Source organism: Oryctolagus cuniculus, chromosome 19 (assembly GCF_964237555.1).
Source record: "Oryctolagus cuniculus chromosome 19, mOryCun1.1, whole genome shotgun sequence".
NCBI lineage: Eukaryota > Metazoa > Chordata > Mammalia > Lagomorpha > Leporidae > Oryctolagus > Oryctolagus cuniculus.
The window spans coordinates 50,299,237-50,319,107 of record NC_091450.1 but is presented as its reverse complement, the minus strand read 5'-3'; the positions used below and the strand labels follow the sequence as shown (position 1 = coordinate 50,319,107).

Here is a 19,871-nt window from a genome sequence, read left to right as displayed (position 1 = left end):
TTCCGGAAATGGAAGGTATTGGCTTCTCTGGGTCAGATGTGGACAGGCCGCTGTATCCAGGCCCCAGATGTGTGGCTGGGTAGTGGCGGGGACTTGGGCCTGCTCCCCCCAGCATGGCCCTCTCCTCTAGGTCCCCCCAGCCCCTACCCTGACTCAGGCCCTCCCTGAGTCCGGACCCCCCATCCCTTCCTGTTTCCAGCAGTGCCTCCGGAAGCTACGGGGACAGCTGCTCACCACCGGTGCCCCTGCCCACCTGCCCCTGAGTACCGCCTGGGGCTGGCTCTTGGCTCCGGCCCCTCCCTGCGGCCAGGCAGCCCAGTGTCCAGTCAAACTGCATTCCTTGCTGTTCCCTCCACCCCAATGCCCCCTTCACCTAGTCCCACTGCCTTGCACAACCCTCACAAGGACCCCGCTCCCAGAAAGAGCTGTGTCTCGAGGCCGGCGCTGTGGCATAGAGGGAAACGCCGCTGCCTGCAGTGCCGGCCTCCCATATGGGTGCCAGTTCGAGTTCCGGCTGCTCCACTTCCTGTCCAGCTCTCTGCTGTGGCCTAGGAAAGCAGTAGAAGATGGTCAAGTGCTTGGGCCCCTGCACCCACGTGGGAGACTTGGAAGAAGCTCCTGGCTGCTGGTTTCAGATCAGCACAGCTCTGGCCGTTGTGGCCAATTGGAGAGTGAACCAGCGGATGGAAGACCTCTCTCTCTCTGCCTCTGCCTCTCTGTAACTCTGTCTTTCAAGCAGATAAATAAATCTTAAAAAAAGAAAGAAAGAGCTACGTCTCCCCACCCCAGTGCCCGTTCCCGCCACCAAGTCTTGCTGCCTTGCCCACCCCCTCAACCTCCCCCCGCCCCCGCACAACCCTGGCAGCTGCTGTGTTATCTGCAGCCCCCACCCCCACCCCCCACGCCTGGCTTGGCTCTCCCTTGCCTTTGAAGCCTCCTGGGACTTTGAACCTCTCTCTGTGTCCACACAGAGTAAACAGCCACCGTGGGGCTGATGCCTCCCAGGTTGCTGCCCCCAGCCTGCGCTGCCCACGTAGGCTCAGCCCTGGCCCACGGGGGCCATGGTGGTGGCAGGGGGACCAGCTTGGGTCTCTCTTTGGCCAAAGGTGCATGGGGGTAGGGGTAGGGCCTCCCGTGTCCTCCGTCTCCCATACCTGACCTGCCTGGCAGTGCGGGGCTGATTGACAGTGGCGACAGTGCCCGGATGAGGAGCCTGGGGGATGCTGGGACCCCAGGCTCCAGGTCCACCACCTTGCTCGCCCCACCCCGTGGACACCAGATGGCCCTGGGCTGTGACTCAGTGTCTGTCTCTGGCCTGACTTCAGCATGGGCCGGGGTGGGGTGGAGGGAGTGTGGGGGGAGGGGCTGGGGGAGAGAGGGCAGTTTCCTCTGAGACTCAGGGGTGACTCAGGGGCCTTTCAGTGTCTTGGTTGGCCAGGGTTCAGGAATCCAGAGAAACTGGTCAGGGCCCGAAGCCCCTCCCTCTGCCCCCGCCTCTCTCCGCCAGAGCCATATAACTGCTCCACCTGTAGCCGGCGGGGCGGCTGTTGGCTGAAAGAACTGGTCTGCTCACCCTCCTTGCTGGCGCTGGCTTTGTCTCTTCCCTGCCCAGGGCCGGTGTGACCTCAGGCCTTGAGATCCCTCTCAAGCCGCCCCGATCGATCGCCAGAGCCCAGCGGAGACGCACGCGGAGCCATGGCTTCTATGGGACTGCAGGTGATGGGGATCGCCCTGGCCGTGCTGGGCTGGCTGGGCTCCATGCTGTGCTGCGCCATGCCCATGTGGCGGGTGACGGCCTTCATCGGCAGCAACATCGTCACCTCGCAGGTCATCTGGGAAGGGCTGTGGATGAACTGTGTGGTGCAGAGCACGGGGCAGATGCAGTGCAAGGTGTACGACTCGCTGCTGGCGCTGCCGCAGGACCTGCAGGCGGCCCGCGCGCTCACCATCATCTGCATTATCGTGGCCGCCCTGGGCGTGCTGCTGTCCGTGGTCGGGGGCAAGTGCACCAACTGCGTGGAGGATGAGACGGCCAAGGCCAAGACCATGATCGTGGCAGGCGTGGTGTTCCTGCTGGCCGGCCTGCTGGTGATGGTGCCCGTGTCGTGGACGGCCCACAACGTCATCCGGGACTTCTACAATCCGCTCGTGGCGAACGGGCAGAAGCGCGAGATGGGCGCCTCCCTCTACATCGGCTGGGCGGCCTCCGGCCTGCTGCTGCTCGGCGGGGCTCTGCTGTGCTGTAACTGCCCGCCGCGCAACGACAAACCCTACTCGGCCAAGTACTCGGCTGCCCGCTCCGCCCCGGCCAGCAACTACGTGTGAGGCGCCGGCGCTCGACTGTGTCCCTCCTGGCTGGGATTGTCCATCGGAGCTCGGCATGGTCTGGGACCCAGGAGGAGGCCCGTGGCCAGCAGCCCTCAACCCCGCCTCGCCCCACTTGGACAGCTTCCCAAGGACGGATGGCAGAGAGACACCGTGCCCCGCTCCTCTGAATGGCTCCCGGAGGCAGGCGACAGAGCAGGGAGCTGGTCCTGCTGGCCAGGCCAGCCCAGCCCTGACCTTGAACTGTGTTTCAGAGTGGGTGCCCACTCATGCCAGTGTAGCCGCTCTAGCCTTTGCCCAGCTCCGTCTGCCCACACCCTCTGCCTGCACGTTCCATGACTCCAGCGCCTGTCTTGCCACCGTCTCCCTGGCTCCTGGCCCCGCCAGCTGCATGAACTTGGGGGATCCACGCTTGAGCCATACCTGCCCTGCCCGAGAATGGCGCCGAGGAGCACAGAGTGGACAGACTGGTTTGGAGGGGAGGAGTGGAGGTGGGACAAACTGGTTTGGGCAGGAAGGCTGGAGAACCCCTCCACCCTCCCCAGTCAAGGACACTGGCCAGCCCGGCGGGTGTATGTTGGGGGCAGGGGCTCTCCCTCGATGTCTCTGTTTTGTAATTTAAGAAGTGCTATTCATCACTGTAATTATTATTATTTTCTACAATAAACGGGACCTGTGTACAGGAAGATCTGTATTTGTCTCTGATTGGGGCTTGCAGGGGTGGGAGCGGGAGGGGCGGGGCTGGAGGCCTGTGCAGGGGGTCAGCCGGGGCCAGGACCCCAGCGCTTAGGAAAACGGCTTCGGGGAATCGCGACAAGCAGACCTGGCCGTAATCTTGGGAGTCACCCTGGAGGCAGGAAATAGCGCATGCCAGGGACCCAGCGGGGACCCCGGGAGGGAGGGCGAACCCCGGGGCTTGGTCTCTGCCCTCCCCACCTTGCCGGATCCTGCTTGTCCTGCAGGGCCAGCTCTGAGCCTCCTCCCTCAGAAAGAGCATCATCACAGGCCAGCTCACACAGGTCACCAGGGTCTTTCCACCTGCTCCAGCCAGGGCACCCTCCTGGCCACGCCTGGGGCTCTGGGGCCCCTTCACGGGTGAGGAAGTGCAGCCCTGGGCTTGTGGGAGCATGTGGCCCGGCCCTGGACCCGCGGCGCGGAACCCCGGCTCTGACCCAACCCGCTCTGCTCTGCTGGGTGCTGTTAGCACTGAGTCGGGCCCTGGGTTCCTTGTGCATGGGTTACAGCTGCAAGGGCCCAGCCCCTGGGGAGGACTCAGGCAGTCACTGTCAAGGCTGTGGTCCTGTCAAGGCCGGGTCAGGGACAGCTCTGGGGGTGGGGTGGGGTGGGTCTCCTCTGGCACTTCCATCTGCTGCTTTTTTTTTTTTTTTTAAATCGATTTATTTATTTGAAAGTCCAGGGAGAGAGAGAGAGAAAGAGAGAGAGAGAGAGAGAGACAGAGAGAGAGAGATCTTCCATTTGCTGTGTCTCCCCTCTCCCTGGGAAGACTGCAAGGGCCAGGGCTGGGCCAGGCTGAAGGCAGGAGCCTGGAACTCCATCCGGGTCTCCCAGGTGGTGGCAGTGGCTCAAAATACTGCAGCTATCACCCGCTGGCTCCCCAGGTACCTTAGGAAGGCGCTGCATCGGCTGGAAGTATGACAGCGGGACTCAGAACGGCCCTCCCACGTGGGACGCCACCCTCCCCCCAACACTTGTGGCTTCCTGAACCCCCAGATGGAATGTTCTCTCCTGCAGAGCCCTCTCCCCTCCTGGGGGCACCCCTGAGCGGCAGGGTGCAGGAGTGGGGACCCAGAGAAGTCCACACGAAGGGTCAGAGGTCAGCGCAGGGCTGGGGCCCGGCCCCTCTCTCTCAGCCTGGGCCTCTTCCTGCTTTCGGTACAGGTACACAATGCCGGAGATGAAGCCGTCCTGGGCTGAGGCCCCGGGCGCCACCTGCAGCTCCGAGGTAGCCAGCTCCCAGCGGTCCACGGGCTGTGCCACCAGGCGCCTCCACGCCCCGGCCCGCTCCAGCCCATCTAGGACACCTTCCAAGGCTTCCTTGTACGGCAGGTTGGACGGATTGGTCCTGGTGGTCAGACACAGCAGCCCACCTGGGGAGAGGCGGGGAAGGCGCCGGTGAGCCGTGGTGGTCCCAGGCCTGTCTGCGCTGGGCACGGCTGTCCCTGTTCCTGTCTTCAAGCCCAGACCAGCCTCTCCCCGCCTCTGTGGCATTGGGGACACCAGCTGGACATCCTCCCGTGCATGTTTCAAGGCCCACGCGCCCTTTAACGCTGGGGTTCTTGACTGTGTCCCCCGGAACAAGAGGGTCCCCTCCCCACTGCTCACACCCTGCCCCTCTGCTGGAAGATACGGCTCTGTCTGCACGCACGTGGACACTGGCCTCGGGCGAGCCCCTGCATGGCCCTGAACCTGGTTCCCCACTGGCAGAGAGGGGATGGCTCTCCTGTCCCAAGGCAAGGCTGGGTGTGTGCATGTGTGTGTGTGTGTGTGTTCGTGTGCAAAACACCCAGCACAGGCAGTAACTGTACACAAAGAGAGAGGGGAAGGTCCAGTGGCTGGGATCTGGGAGGGCTTCCTGGAGGAAGGGGCTTAGAGGAGCAGAGTGAGCACAGGTGGAGGTGAGCAGTGAGTGAGGGGGAGCTGGGGGGCAGGGCTCGGAGCGGCTTAGGGACCTGGCAAGCCCAGGCCGGGAGCCCTGGTGCCTGTTAGAGCATGCAAGAGAATTTCCTGTCCACTTGTGCCCAGCTCCTGCCTCTCCCGCTGACCCCACCAATGTCCCCGCATCTGCTGGCCTCTTGAGAGGCCACTACGCCTGCCCAGGCCTGCCCAGGCCTAGCCGCTGCCACTCCAGTGCCCCAGCAGCAGGGACAAGAGGGGGGAGGGGAAGAAGAATTTTTCACCTCGGCAACTTGCTGACCGACTGCGCCCCGTGCTGGGCACGGCCTCCTGGTCCTCACGCTGCTGCCCCAGAGCAGAGGCAAGTTCAGAGCAAGGTCACGGCAGATACAGCTGCCTGAGAGACGTGTGCACCCTGTCACTCTGCCCGAGCAGCCCCATTTCCCTGATGAGAAAACTGAGGCCAGGAAAGGGAAAGAGTCGCCTGTGAGTTAGCGCGGGGGCTGGAAGAGGAGGGACCGGAGTGAGGGCACTTGGATCTCACGAGGAAGGGGTGGCAGCACCTGCTCCCAAGTGCGGGGACAGAGGCTGGAGGGGAGCTGCGCCCCCAGCTGTCCGTGGGTAGGAGGTGAGCTGGCCACCTGCCCGCCCTGCCTGTTGGCCTGGCCAGAGCCTTGCCCTTGCTCCGCCTTCGAGGGTCTGCGCTGGGCGTGGGGCTGGCCAGGCTGTTCCTCACCTGGCTTCGTGACTCGCACAAGCTCAGGGATGGCACTGCAGGGCACCTGGCCGTCGCTGAGGGCACCCACCAGCAGCACCGCGTCGAACGTCCCTGGGGGAGAGCGTGGGGTGCGGTGGGTGTGTGTGGCCCAGGCTTGGGCTGAGCGCCACAAGGAGGGGCTGTGGGCTGGGTGTGGGAGGGGGCTCATGAGCAGGAGGGATGGGTGCTGCCAAGGTGGGCGGGGAGGTGGGCCTTGCCATGTTGGGGGCCGTGGGGGGGGGCGTACCTTCTGGGCTGGGCAGAGGCTCCTGGCCCAGGGTGCAGAGGCTCAGTCGCTGGTACAGGCCACGGGCCCGGGCCTGTTCCAGCATCCCTGGGCTCCCATCAACCCCATGCAGCCGGACGAAGCCCCGAGCCTGCAGCTGGGATGGGAGTGGGGGGCTCAGTTACGGGGTCCCTGCACCGTGGGAGGGTGCTAGGCCCCGCAGAGGGTTTATTTGGCCCATGTGTTTGGGACCAGTGAGTCTGAGAGAGGAGGCAGGATGGGGTGGGGGTGGAGGACATGGCATGGGGTTGCCCAGGTGGTAGGGGATTTGAGCCATCGGCCAGGGGGGTGGTGCTGAGCAGGCAGGAAGTCTGGGGTCACCTCACCTCCACAGCCACCAGGCCAGTGCCGCAGGCCACGTCCAGGATCAGGGCAGTGTGCGGCAGGCCTGGGTGGGCTTGGGTGAGGCAGGCCACGGCGAGGCGGGGGGCTCGGTACTGCAGGGCAGCCACATCCTGGAGGGGCCAGAGCAGGGAGGCGATCCCACCAGTGCCCCCGCCTTTGGGGGACCTTCTGGGGGGTGCGTGTATGTCGGGTGCTTTCCTACACTTTTGGCCTCAGTGGCAGCGCCCCCCGCCCGGTCTGGGCTGTGGTGCCTGGGTAAGGGGGTCCTGGTCCCTGAGGGCGGCCGCCCTCGGATGCCAGGCTGCTGAACCCCACTTCACAGATAGACCCACTGCGGCTGGGTGCGGCTCGGTTTACCTGGTCGTAGTCTGGGGCCCAGCCGTCATAGAAGTGCAGCTTGCGGGTCAGGTCCTTGATGTCGTGGGAGGCCCCGACCTGGGCCAGCACCTCGTGCAGGCGCCCCTCCTCCTCCTGGGCCATCCGCCTGGCGGGGATGTCTTCCCGGCCCCCACGCTGCGTCAGAGGGGGCTGTCAGACCCTCAGGGCAATCCCATTCCACGGGCGGAGGGGGGAGGGGACCCTGAGCGCGCAGGCTGGGAGGAGCCGGACAGCTGCACCCTGGGACTGCAGGCCTGGGGGAGGCGAGGCAGGGCCTGCCCCGCTGCCCCCGGGGGTGCGAGGACACCCAGAACGCAGGGGTCGGAGGCCAAGACTCACCGCTCACGTCCACCCGCCGTGGTGGGTGGGCGCCAGCACTCAGGGAGGGTCCTGTAGGGCACGCGTGGCCACGCCCCCAGCACGCTGGAGGATTGGCTTTCCGCTGGAAGAGAATACCCAATCAAAGGGAAGCGCTGGTATCCCGCCCCCTCCCCTGCCCCCAGCCAATGAGCTCAAGGTTCTGGGCCCCTCCTCCCGTCTGAGCTTTTTGATGACACCCGAGGACCTGGAAATGTTTTGCAATCGGGGTTAGTTTATAGGGTAGCCACGTGTGGCTGCATTTTACATTTTATTTTCATAATTCAAACACCTGTGTGTGGCCAGGAGGCAGAGAGAGAGAGAGAGAGAGAGAGAGAGAGAGAGAGAGAGAGAGAGAGAGATCTTCCGCAGATGGCTGCATCGGCCATATGGGATGCCGGTGTTGCGCCCACTGGTTTGTGGGGGAGGGCCCAGGCTGTGGGTCCTGCCTGGGATGAGCCTCAGAGCCCCCTTCCCCGCGGTGGTGGTCAGTTTTGGGCACCAGCAGGGTTCTGGGGGGATGCGCCTCCACATGGGGGACACTGCGGAGCCAGCACTTTGGGATGCTTCTCCTTAGCGCTGGCCCTGGGGCTGGGGGCCTCGCTCCACACCACCCAGGCCTAGTTCCCCTGCTGGATTGGACCTCTAAGTTCTAAGCCTTTGGAATCCAAAAGGCTTTTCCTTGTCTTTTGCTTTAAGAGACCCCTCCCGGGATACCCCACCCCCATCTGCCTGCTGCTAAGGAGTCGGGGAAAGGGTTGGGGAGCAGGAACTAGTTTGGGGATGGGCAGGGGTTCTTAGGACATGAATTCACATTTCCAAATTTCCCTCGGATCCCCCAGATGTGCAAGCCGGCAGCGGGGAGGGTCGCAGGTGGCTGCGGGAGGCCAGGCAGGAGGGGAGGGGGGAGGCTCGGGCTCTGGGGGGAAGGGAGGGGGCTCGGGTGGACTGACTTTGGGAAGCCCCGCCCCGAGGGCTGGGGTAGGAGGGGCTTGCCCTTTGCTCGGACAGTAGCAATGCCCGGGCCCAGTGACCAGTGACCAGCGGCAGGCTCCGCCCCCCCCCCCCGCCCACTTTGTTCCAGCTCCATCTACGCCCACGCCCTGGTGGCCTAAGTCCCATGGTGTTAATGCAGCTGACTCCCGGCCCGACCCTCCGCTGAAGTCTGGACTTGGCTGTGTTCCTGGAGGGCATAGGCCCCCCACCAGCCACACGCCCAGGTGATCTCACTCCCCACTCCCACCCCCCACTCCCAGATCCACTCAACAATCGCAGCCCGAGCCACTTGTCACGCTCCGTCTGTGAGCAAGTCCTGTGGTCCCAAGACGCCTCCTCCGCCTCCACCTGGGAGGCTCGGTGCCCCCCAGCGTCTCCTCTGGCCCCGACCTCTCCCCTCTGACCTCCCTGGCTCCCCCATTGCCCACCTACTGCCCACCGCAGTAGGCAGAGGCAGATTATTAGTTTGAAACATTTTATGGAAAATTTTAAACACACACAAAAGACATCAGTACAATACCCCATACTGATATATTTGTTCATCACCATTTCTTTAACAAAACATGCCCAATCAATAATTTTTATAAATTTATTTACTTTGAAAGTCAGAGTTACAGAGAGAAAGACAGAGAGGCGGACACACACACAGCTCTTCCATTTGCAGGTTCATGTTCTGAGCCTGCAAGAGCCAGGGCTGGGCCAGGTTGAAGTCAGAAGTCTGGAGCTCCATCCAGGTCTCCCGTGTAGGTGGTGGGGACCCGAGCACCTTGGCCACCATCTGCCACCTTCCCAGGCATATTGGCAAGAACCTGGATTGGAAGTGGAGCAGCCTGGACTCGAACAAGGTACTCCAACATGGGATGCAGCTGTCCCAAGAGGGGCTTAACTGCTTCTCCACCACGCACACCTCCCACTTAACAAATTCTTAAAATCTTTCCCCTTGGGGCCGGTGCTGTGGTCAGCGGGTAAAAGCCCTGGCCTGAAGCGCCAGCATCCTATATGGGCACCGGTTCTAGTCCTGGCTGCTCCACTTCCCATCCAGCTCTCTGCTGTGGCCTGGGAAAGCAGTAGAAGACAGCCCAAGTGCTTGGGCCCTGCACCCGTGTGGGAGACCTGGAAGAAGCTCCTGGTGATCCCATGGTTCATTCCCCAATTGGCTGCAATGGCTGGAACTGTGCCGAACCGAAGCCAGGAGCCAGGAGCTTTCTCTGGCTTTGGACTAGAACCCGGTGTGCCGGCGCCACAAGGCGGAGGATTAGCCTAGTGAGCCGCGGCGCCGGCCTATGTGTTGTTTTTTAAAAGATTTATTTATTTGCTTGAAGGACAGAGTTACAGAGAGGCAGAGAGAGAGAGAGAGAGAGAGAGAGAGAGAGAGAATCTTCCATCCACTGGTTCACTCACCAAATGGCCACAACGGCCATGGCTGGGCCAGGCCGAAGCCAGGAGCAAGGAGCTTCATTTGAGTCTCTCGTGGGCGGCAGGGGCCTAAACACTTGGGCCACCCTCTGCTGCCTTCCCAGGTACATCAGCAGGCAGCTGGATTGGAAGCGGAGCAGCCAGGACTCAAATCGGCGCCCATGTGGGATGTTGGTGTCACAGGCAGTGGCTTAACCCACTGTGCCACAGCACTGGCCCGCAGCTTATGTGGTTTTAACAAATTAAAAAGCCCTCAAGTTCCTTTTCATCCACAGATACTGACCTCATCACACACCAGCCCCCAAGCTTTGCAAAAGCACAGGGCAGACCCTACCACCTCCCCTGGCAGAGGTCGGCTGGGCCTCCCTAGATCAGCATTCAGAGCCCAGGTGTCTGCCCTGCCCGTGTGCAGACTCGCCCCTGGGCCATGCAGTACGGTGGCAACTCGCGAGCGTTTGCACTGTCCTAGGTACTGGGAATGCACAGGAGAGGGGCCGTGCAGCTTCCACACTCTCTTGTAGGAGGGACTTAAGCACCTACCCTGGATACCGAGGGGGCCACTGATGACCCCAGGTTTACAGAAAACGAAATTGGGGGCTGGCATTGTGGCCCAGAGGGTTGGTTAAGCAGCTGCCTGGGACACTGGCTGCTCCATTTCCCATCCAGCCCTCTGCTATGGCCTGGGAAAGCAGTAGAAGATGGCCCAAGTGCATGGGCCCCTGCACCCACATGGGAGACCCGGAAGAAGCTCCTGGCTCCTGGCTTCAGCCTGGCCCAGCCCCAGCCATTGTAGCTATGGAGTAGTGAACCAATGACTAGAAGACCCCCCCACCTGCTTTTCAAATATATATATATATATATATATATATATATATATATATATATAATATATATATAGCCCGATCGCCCTGGGCCATGCAGGGACGGGGAAGCAGCGCCCCCTGGTGACGAACAAGGATAACTGCGTTCTCGCGGGCTAGGTGGCTTTGAACCTGGTACCCGTGGTGCAGGAGAGACAAGCAGGTGGGAGGGAGGTCTCCGACAGACAGCAGACCGCCCCTGGCTGAAGCATGTAAGCCATTACGCCTCCATTTCTTAATTCCATATGTTCCGATGACTCCTTCCGTGCACTGCACCTTGGTCCGGGCGCCGGCCTCAGCAGTCAGGTGCGCCTTCCTGGAAGGTGACAGGTGGGCTGCCTTAGAGGGCCTGGTTGGTTTCACAGGTCCAGGCTTTGTGGGCCCCAGATGTCCTGTCCCTTCCGAGGTCTGGGCTGCCCCACAGCCACAGAAAGCCCTTGCTGAATTTTCCCTAAGATGATGGCTCTGGGGGTGGGGGTGAGGGGATGGGTGGTAGTTGGGGGAGAACAGGTGACTGGGCCCGGGGACCCAGTTCCTGGGACCATCAGCTTAGCCTCAGTGACTGGAAATCTGGGGAGAGGGATGCTGAGTGATGGCGAGGAGTAAACCAGAGAGGGAGGAGAGGCGAGGACAGCACGAGGCCTTGTCTTGGCTACCACCACCGGACGCCCAGCGACCAGCAAACACCTCCCCACCTGGGTGGGCAGCCCCCTCCTGCACCCTCACCCATGCCCTCTGAGGAGGGTCCCTGGTCCCTGGCCACTGCACCCCATTTCCTGCTCACTCTGTTGGGACAGAGCTCTCCTGTGAGCAAGGCACTAGCCCACGGTCCGGTATTCTGGGTTTCCTTTCCAAGGAACTACCTTGGAATACCGGGTGTCTCCCTCTGGGGCCCAGGGCAGGCCTGTTTACTGCCCGTTAAATAAGCTGTGGGTTCCCTAAGCTTAGGATTCCTGTCCTATAACACGGCCCCCTTCACGGCACCCTGTGGGATTTGGGGTTTGAGGAATGAGTGCAATGTGTGTGTGTGTGTGTGTGTCCTTGGGGCTGGCGCTGTGGCACAGTGGGTGACGCTGCTGTCTGAGAAGCCAGCATCCCATGTGGGTGTCGGTTCGAGTCCCAGCTGCTCCACTTCCGATCCAGTTCCCTGCTAATGCGCCTGGGAAAGCAGTGGAAGATGGCCCAAGTCCTTGGGTTCCTGCACCCACTTGGGAGACTCAGAAGAAGCTCCTGGCTCCTGGCTCCTGGCTCCGCCAACCTGCTGGGGTGATAGGGAGCTGTGTTCTGTCTGCAGCCAGGCTGTGCCTCAGTTTCCCAAGTCACACATACTTTCTTCCTCCCTTGGGATCTCACAGGAACCTCCCTGGAATCAGCCACTTGACCTGAGTCCAGAGTCTCTCTGTGGGAAGTTGAACCTGAAGAAATCTTTGCTCCAGGAGGTCAGATCTCCTCCCAGTCCCGGCCACAGCCCCCATCATGATATGGCTGCACAGGGATTGAGAGGAGGGGACAGGAGCCAGGGAAAGGGGGGGTATCTGTGGCAACTGGGTCCCCATGGTAACTTGGTCCCCACCCTGTGCCATCTGTGACGTCACCCTGCCTATCCTGGCTGGAGCGGGGTGGGGGGGGGCGGGAGGCCAGACATGGAGGTCGTCCCCCCGGTGAGACCCAGCCTCTTGGGGGTCCTGCTGCAGGTTCTGCGGCTTTCTGTGCTGGTGAGCGGGGGCGGAGGGTGGGGGGGGCCACCTCAGCGCTGCTCAACCCCTGCCCCTCCCATTTGCCTCTCGGAACTGCAGTTCCGGAAGCCCCAAGCCCCCAAGCGCAGCGTTGGAACTTTCTCTACAGAGGTCGTGCCTGTGGGGTCCAGCATTGCTTTTCCTCCCCATCTTTTAAAAACATGCAGATATGGCCGGCGCCGCGGCTCACTAGGCTAATCCTCCACCTAGCGGCGCCAGCACACCGGGTTCTAGTCCTGGTCGGGGCGCCAGATTCTGTCCCAGTTGCCCCTCTTCCAGGCCAGCTCTCTGCTGTGGCCCGGGAGTGCAGTGGAGGATGGTCCAAGTGCTTGGGCCCTGCACCCCATGGGAGACCAGGAGAAGTACCTGGCTCCTGCCATTGGATCAGTGCGGTGCGCTGGCCGCAGTGGCCATTGGAGGGTGAACCAACGGCAAAGGAAGACCTTTCTCTCTCTCTCTCTCTCTCTCTCTCTCTCTCTCTCACTGTCCACTCTGCCTGTCAAAAAAAAAAAAATGCAGATGTTCATGGCTGTGGGCCACATGTCCAAGCCACAGCTCCTCCGTGGGCTGAGTTAGTGGCAGGTCCCGGGGTCTGCATACCCAGTCAGAAAGGGGAGGTGACACCGTGCACAACTGGGACACAGTTGGGTTTTTAAAACACTTTCATTTATTTCTTTTCATTTTGTTTGAAAGGTAGACAGCGGGGGCCGGCGCGGTGGCTCACTTGGTTAATGTTCCACCTGCGGTGCCGAATCCCATATGGGCACCGGGTTCTAGTCCTGGCTGCTTCTCTTCCAGTCCAGCTCTCTGCTGTGGCCTGGGAGGGCAGTGGAGGATGGCCCAAGTGCTTGGGCCCTGTACCCGAATGGGAGACAGGGAGGAAGCATCTGGCTCCTGGCTTCGGATTGGCGCAGCACGCTGGCCACAGTGGCCATTTGGGGGGTGAACCAACAGAAGGAAGGCCTTTCTCTCTGTCTCTCTCTCACTGTCTAACTCTGTCAAATAAGTTTTAAAAAAATTAAAATAAAGAAAGGGAGAGAGAGAGTTCCCATCCTCTGGTTCACTCTCTAAATGCTTGCCACAGCCATGGCTGGGCCAGGACACAGCCAGGAGCCAGGAGCTCCATCCAGGCCTCCCAGGTGGGCAGCAGGTACCGAAGCCCTGGAGCCATCACCTGCTGCCTCCCCCCGGTGTGCACCAGCAGGAAGCTGGACTAGACTTGAACCGGGCCCCCGACACAGGTTGCAGAGTCCTTATCCAAACGCCTGTGTCCTGCAGTTCCATCTGCAGTTCCATTGTGGCTGTGTGACTTTGGACAAAGCAGGTCCCCTCCTGGAACCATTGCCTCCTCCCCTGTAACTGATCCCGAAGCATCACGTTGGCTCCCGTGGGTCTCGCTCGTTCCTGGCCCCAGCACCGCGAGCTCTACCCGGATGCTACCTCTGCCCTGGTTCCTCTACTCCATGCACCTCCCTGCAAAGCTCCAGGACCCAACTCCTGGTCTCCACACAGAGCTGGGGCGGGGAGACGGGGTGCTGGTGGTCTCCATGGGCGGGCAGCTTCAGGGCTCTCACGAGGGGCCTGGGCTCCGCATCTGCCGATTTTCTCCCAACCCGAGCCCCTCCTGCAAACTCAGAGATAGGAAACACCATTGTCCAACCTGCCACCAGGGTCAGAAACCTGGAAGCCATCTCTCCCTTTCCGGTACCTCACTGTTGAAGTCCCCTGCTCAGAACGGGTCCTTACATGGGCGCCCAGGTCACCCTTGGGTGGCTGTGGGAGGAGCCAAGGACTGGAGAGCAGGAGGACCTGGCCCAAGGTGGCCCTGCAGCCTCCCGCCCACCAGTGACGGTGCAAGTTAGGTCCGTGCGGCAGGTGGGTGACGCTGGTCTCCTCCCGCAGCTCGTCCAGAACCGGGCGCACCTGTACAATTTCCTGCTGATCAAGATCACCCTCTTCAATGACTGGGTGTCGGGGCTGGCCCAAGAGGCCCGCGGGGACAGCGGCAGGCAGCCCCGCCCTCCACCGGGAGTGCTGGCCTGTCCCCTGGGCCGGGTACTGATGTGGGTCCCCATGTGGCTGCTGTTGTGGGGACCCAGGCTGGCGTGGGCGGCCGTGCTGGGCTGTGTCCGGACCTTGGGCCTGAGCCTGCAGCGGCTGGGCCTGTCTGTGGCCACCTGGGGGGACCTGTTGCTGTCGTGTCTGCACAGCCTGATGCTGGTGGCCTTGCTTCTGGTGCTGCTGACCTGGCGACTGTTCCAGAAAGCTCACCGCTGCAGCCTGGGCTGGCTGCCTGGCCAGGTGCGGGGGCTGGGGCTGGGGCTGGGGGTGCGGGCCCAAGCTGCTGAGGGCAGGCTCCGGGCGCTGCGCGTGGCCCAGGGCTGGGGGGGGGGGGCGGGATCGGCAGCCTGGCAGTGCAGTGGTGGGAGCTCCTGGGTGTGTGTGGGGGGGCCTCTGCCTGCCGCAGGTGCTGCTGGGGAACCACGCGGTGCTGGAGCTGCTGAGACGGCTGTCCTGGTGGGTGGAGAGCACCACAGCGCTGGCCTCTTGGCACCTGGCCTACCTCGTCACCTGGACCACCTGCCTGGCCTCGCACCTGCTGCAGGCTGCCTTTGAACACACCGCCCAGCTGGCCCGGGCCCAGGAGACCCAGCCCCTGCAGGCCCCCGAGCCCCTGTCCGAGCCCCCACTCCCTAAGGCGTCCACCCCTGAGGCTGGGCCAGTCCTGCCAGAGCCCGGGCCCCCTGGAGAGTAAACGTGTCCCCATCTGCTTTCCTGGTCTGGCCTGGGCTAAAGTTCTCCTGTGTTTCCTCCATACCTGGCTGGGGGGAGGCTCTACATGTGTGCACAATGCTGTGTGTATATGCAGGGAGGTGTGTATACACACGTGCTGTGTGTGCACACATGCTCAGTGGTGCCTCAGGGAGGGAACTCTCCTACGAGCAGCTTTCCTGTGTCCGATGTCAACCATTGCTGATGCTTTGCAGTTTGATTGGAATCTTCCAGCAACTCAGACGAGGTTTTTTTAGCACCATTTCCTGGGCGAGAAGACTGGGCTCGGAAGGCTGGGCTTTCCCGGGGTTACTCGCTAGGTTTTGTTTTCTGGACCAGTGCCTTTCTATAGGCCCATGTCCCCGGTCCTCAGGACTACTGGAGCCTGGGCTTTAGGGGCGACAGGCAGTTAGAGACGCTGGCCTCTGGGGGGTGCTCGGACCTCACGTTTTAGAAACTTAGAAAGTGTCTTTGAGAAGTAACTCCTGTTGGGTCAGTTTGCAACTAGCTCATCCATTCCACACTTAGCCAATCATCTACCCGTAATCTCTTCACCCATTCATCTGTTCCATCGAACCACAGATCCAACCACGTATCCATCCACAAATCCATCCACCCACCCATACATCCACCCATCTATCCACGAATTCATCCACCAACACACAAATCCATCCACGCACAAATCCATCCCTCCATTGATCCATTCATCCATCCATCCACCCATCCACCCATCCATCCAACCACAAGTCCCTTTATCGAGGCTGCGGAAGGTGGAGGGGAAGGAGGTCAACTTTGGGGCAAAACATTTGAAATCCATGCATATGAGTGACGTTCAAAAAGCTTGTGGAAGATGTGTCTAAAATTTCAAAACTATGTTGCACCAAAATAAACTTATTTTTAATTGCATTTTTCCTCTGGATTTTAAAAAGAACGCTAATTTTTATTTATGTGAAAGGCAGGGAGAGGACTGAGGCTGTGGTGTAATTGGTTAAGCTGCCATCTGCAACACCAGCATCCCATATGGGCACCGGTTCGAGTCCCGGCTGCTCCACTTCTGATCCAGCTCCCTGCTGATGCGCCTGGGAAAGCAGCAGAGGACGGCCCAAGTCCTTGGGCCCCTGCACCCACGTGGGAGACCTGGATGGAGTTTCAGACTCCTGGCTTCAGCCTGGCCCAGCCTGTTTGTTGTAGCCATTTGGGAAGTGAACCAGTGAATGGAAGACCTCTCTTATCTCTCTCTGTGTCTCTCCCACTCTTGCCATAATTCAAATAAATAAATCTTGAAATAAAGAAAGAGAGAGAGAGAGAGAGAGAGAGAGAGAGAGAGAAAGCAAGAGAGATGGACCTTCCAGCTACTGATTCTCCAGCGCTGGGCCAGGTCAAAACCAGGAGCCAGGAACTCCATCCGGGTCTCCCACGTGGGTGACAGGGACTCAACTACTTGGGTCATCATCTGCTGTCTCCCAGGCTTGTGAACAGGAAGCTGGATCTGAAGTGGAGCAGCTGGGACCCGAGCCAGGCTCTCTGACATGATGCAGGTCACCCGCTGAGCCTCAACACTGGTCCCCGCACCCCAAGCGTTTTGGGGTCCCCTTGTATGTGACACATGGTGCTGATAAGACTCTGGCTTATCAGACTTAGGCTGATGGTACCACGCCAGGTTCCGATCAGTCCCCGCGGGCCTCCCTGTCCTTTCCAAGGTCTGTACAAGGCTTCTTGGTACATCCGTGGGCTGGGGGCAGGGGTGGGCCCCCCAGGAGCTGCCGTGGGCTGGGAGGTGACACCTGCTCTGGGGAGCTGCCCTCGTGACCCTCCAGCCCCTGCCGTCATATGCCTGGCCGCCTGGGATTGAGATCTCACATGGCAGTGGTGAGCCTGGGGCTGGGGAGGGCTCCAGGCTGGGGCAAAGCTGGGAGGCAGAGGCCTGGGCTCTGGCGCTGGGCATGGTGAGGGCCCTGGCTGCCCTGACGGTGCCACCTGGGTACCCGGCCCGCTCACCACTTGCCTCCCAAATCATTGGCTGCCAGTGGTGACAGGAATGCGATTAAAAAGATTTATTCTTGGGTGGCTTACACATTCTTTAAAAAAGATTATTTATTGGAAAGGTGGAGTTATGACAGAGAGACAGAAATCTTCTATCCGTTGGTTCACCCGTCCAAATGGGCTCAACAGCCCAGGGCTGGGCCAGACAAAAGCCAGGAACCAGGAGCTTCTTTCGGGTCTCCCACGTGGGTGCAGGGGCCCAAGGACTTGGGCCATCTGCTGCTGCTTTCCCCGGGCCATTAGCAGGGAGCTGGATCAGAAGTGCAGCAGCCGGGACTTGAACCTGTGTTCTCAAGTGGGATGCCAGCATGGTAGGCAGTGGCTTAACCCACTGCACCACAGCACTGGCTGCAGGAATGCAATTTTGGGGCCTCTCTTGGGGCTAAGGATCCTCTTCCAATACTTAGTGGTGAGAGAACATGCTGTAGCCAGAAATGGGGATGATCTTTCTTCCAAGGGCTTCCAGCAGTTTGGGAACAGGTCCCTGTGGGGAGGGGTAAGAGCAAATGGGAGGGCTTCCTGGAGGTGGTGGCACTGACCTGGGCCTTGAAGAGAGGAGTGTTCTGGGCTTTGGCCACAGATCTGACCCTTGCTGTGGGAGTGGAGTCAGGACTTGGAGTCCTCAGCCACTGTTGCTAACCTGTGTCCCCTGCTCTGGGATACAGGCCCGTCTCTGGAGTCGGCCTCTGGAAAGACCGGGCGGGGGGAAATGATGGCTGCTCCCATTCTGAGCCCACGCCCCAGGGAGGAGGCTGGGGTTGGGAGCAGAGTCTTGGACTCCATGGCTCGTCCCTGCCTTCCTGTGGGACCTTGGATGAGGCTGAACCCTCTCTGTGCAATGCACAAGGGGGGGTGATCCAGCACCCAGGGGACCCCAATACCCCAGGCCTTGCTCCTGGAGGCCCCAGGCGGGCAGGAGAGGTGCTACACCTGCTGTCCGGCAGAGACCCGGCTCTCTGCACCCCCCATCCCTGGTGGCTGCTGTGTTTCCAGGCCTCCAAACAGAGTCCCCAAGTGGAGGACAAGAGCGTGGGAGGAAGGGAGAAAGACCAGGGTCTGTCCTCGCTGCCCCTCCCAAGGGTGGGCTCCAGGCGAGCCTGGGAGTCTTGGGTTTGGATCCCAGATCCACAGCCTCTTGGCCAAGTTACTTAACTCTGGGAGCCTCCATTTCCCCATCTGTGCAGAGGGCACAGTCCCAGCCCCCTGGCCCGCCCAGGGCTGTTGCCCGGCCTGTGCACGGGCAGGACGTGCGGCCCCCTGGCTCCCTCTCCAAGGCTAGCAAGCAGGGCAGTAGGGGGAGGCAGGTTCTTGGTTCTGAGGCCTGGGGTAAGGGCAGCCAGTCCATCCCTGCCCGGCCTGGGAGCGCGGAGGGGAGAAGTGGGGGGCAGTGGGGAGGCCGCGGGCGGGGTGGGGGGAGCCGGCTGCAGGGCTGGCCAGCAGCTCCACGCAATCTGTCTGCTATGCAGTCGGGGCCTGGCCTGTATTTATTTATGCTGAACGTGTATTTGTATCAGCCCCTTTCTCATTAATAGGGCAGGAAATGGCTGGGATTGTTACATACCTGGCCGCCCAGGGGTCCCGCTCGGCCAAGACACACAGGGACCTGGCCGGCCCTGTCTGATCGCGAGAGGCCCCCTCCTCGGTCTGCCCAGGGCCTGGCCCTTCCCTGACCCCTCGCTCTGAGCACCCCCCACCCCTTCCTGCAGCTCACGCTCAGCCCCTGAGCTCACAGCCCTGGGAGATAGCGCGGCCCCTTTCCAGGTCTCTCCCTGCCTGCTTCCCCCGGCCCAGGGAAGGTAGTGGCGGTAGTGGGGGGCTGTGAAGGTGCAGACTGGCCTCGGGGGACCCCAGCAAGAGCCCTAGGAGAGGGGAGCTGAACTATCTGGGGGTGCCCCTGGTGGGGACGTGGGCCGGGGAGGAAGCGAGTGGCTGGGAGAGACCCCCACCCTGAAGATGAGGGTGGTCCCGGGACTCTGCTGCCGGCTCCCAGCCATGGGTGAGCTTGGGCAGCTTCTCCCACCTGGGACCCCCAGTCCGCTACAGGAGGGGATCTCTGTGTTCGCTGTAGTCTGCTGCCCGGCCCCTCCATGCTGCCCAGGCTCTGCAGGGGGCTGGGGGCTTCTTCCTGGCTCACTTCCCCTTCTCCAGCCCTCACACGGAGCTCAGAACCCAGCCAGCGGCTCTGTGCAGGGCCCCAGCTCTTGGGCCTGGCCCTAGGTGGGGCTGCCAGAGCCGCGCGGCGCGCCCCCCTCCCCAGAGTGCTGGCCTTACAGAACCTACGGCTGCCTCTCCCGGGCCGTCTGGCTGCTCACACCCTCCCCAGGGCCTCTGCTGGGGCAGGTTTGACTTCTGCCTGCCGTGGCACCTGTGGCCCGTGGCACCTGCAGCTGGAAGCTTGGAGGATGGGGGGCTTCCTGCCGCCCTGGCCTCTGCACTGCTAGGGTCTGGGTCGGGGCTGGGGAGGGGGCAGCTCCTGACAGTGAGGAGGGGCATGCCAGTGGGGGGAGGGGGGTGCTTCCAGCTCTCCAAGCTGCAGGGCCTCTGGCGGGGTGGGGAGAGGCCGTGGAGGTCCCCAGGCCTCTCCTGTGGCTGCACCATGGCACCCCCTTCCCCCTGTTGCACCTGGGCTTGTGGGGGGAGGGGGAGGGCCTGGTCCCAGGCAAGAGCCCACCTGGCCACCCCACCCCCGACATGACCCTGAGGGGCCCCATCAGTGGGCGGCAGTGTCTCCTTTATCCTCTCATTTTCTTTTCTTTTCTTTTCTTTTCTTTTCTTTTCTTTTCTTTTCTTTTCTTTTCTTTTCTTTTCTTTTCTTTTCTTTTCTTCTTTCTTTCTTTCTTTCTTTCTTTCTTTCTTTCTTTCTTTCTTTCTTTCTTTCTTTCTTTCTTTTAAAGATTTATGTATTTATGGGGCTGGTGCTGTGGCACAGATGGTTAAGCTGCCGTATGCAGCACGGGCGTCCCATG

General features: G+C 61.3%; 3 protein-coding genes across 3 annotated transcripts; 2 read left to right on the top strand and 1 right to left on the bottom strand.

The window, feature by feature from the left end:
- Positions 1-1,524: 1,524 nt before the first annotated feature.
- Positions 1,525-3,011, top strand: CLDN4 (claudin 4). The gene has a single exon (XM_008249090.4). The coding sequence runs from the start codon at positions 1,696-1,698 to the stop codon at positions 2,323-2,325; it is 630 nt and encodes a 209-aa protein (XP_008247312.1). The 5' UTR covers positions 1,525-1,695; the 3' UTR covers positions 2,326-3,011.
- Positions 3,012-4,017: 1,006 nt separating this feature from the next.
- On the bottom strand, positions 4,018-7,147 carry METTL27 (methyltransferase like 27). Its single transcript, XM_002721972.5, is given in 6 exon segments — positions 4,018-4,311; positions 4,313-4,433; positions 5,696-5,788; positions 5,964-6,099; positions 6,329-6,457; positions 6,705-7,147. Coding segments are annotated over 6 exon segments (753 nt in total). The 5' UTR covers positions 6,828-7,147; the 3' UTR covers positions 4,018-4,160.
- A 4,797-nt stretch (positions 7,148-11,944) lies between these two features.
- Positions 11,945-14,861, top strand: TMEM270 (transmembrane protein 270). Its single transcript, XM_002721960.5, has 3 exons — positions 11,945-12,069; positions 13,993-14,391; positions 14,558-14,861. Exons 1-3 carry the CDS (start codon positions 11,998-12,000, stop codon positions 14,843-14,845), a joined length of 759 nt encoding a protein of 252 aa, XP_002722006.2. The 5' UTR covers positions 11,945-11,997; the 3' UTR covers positions 14,846-14,861.
- Positions 14,862-19,871: the final 5,010 nt, after the last annotated feature.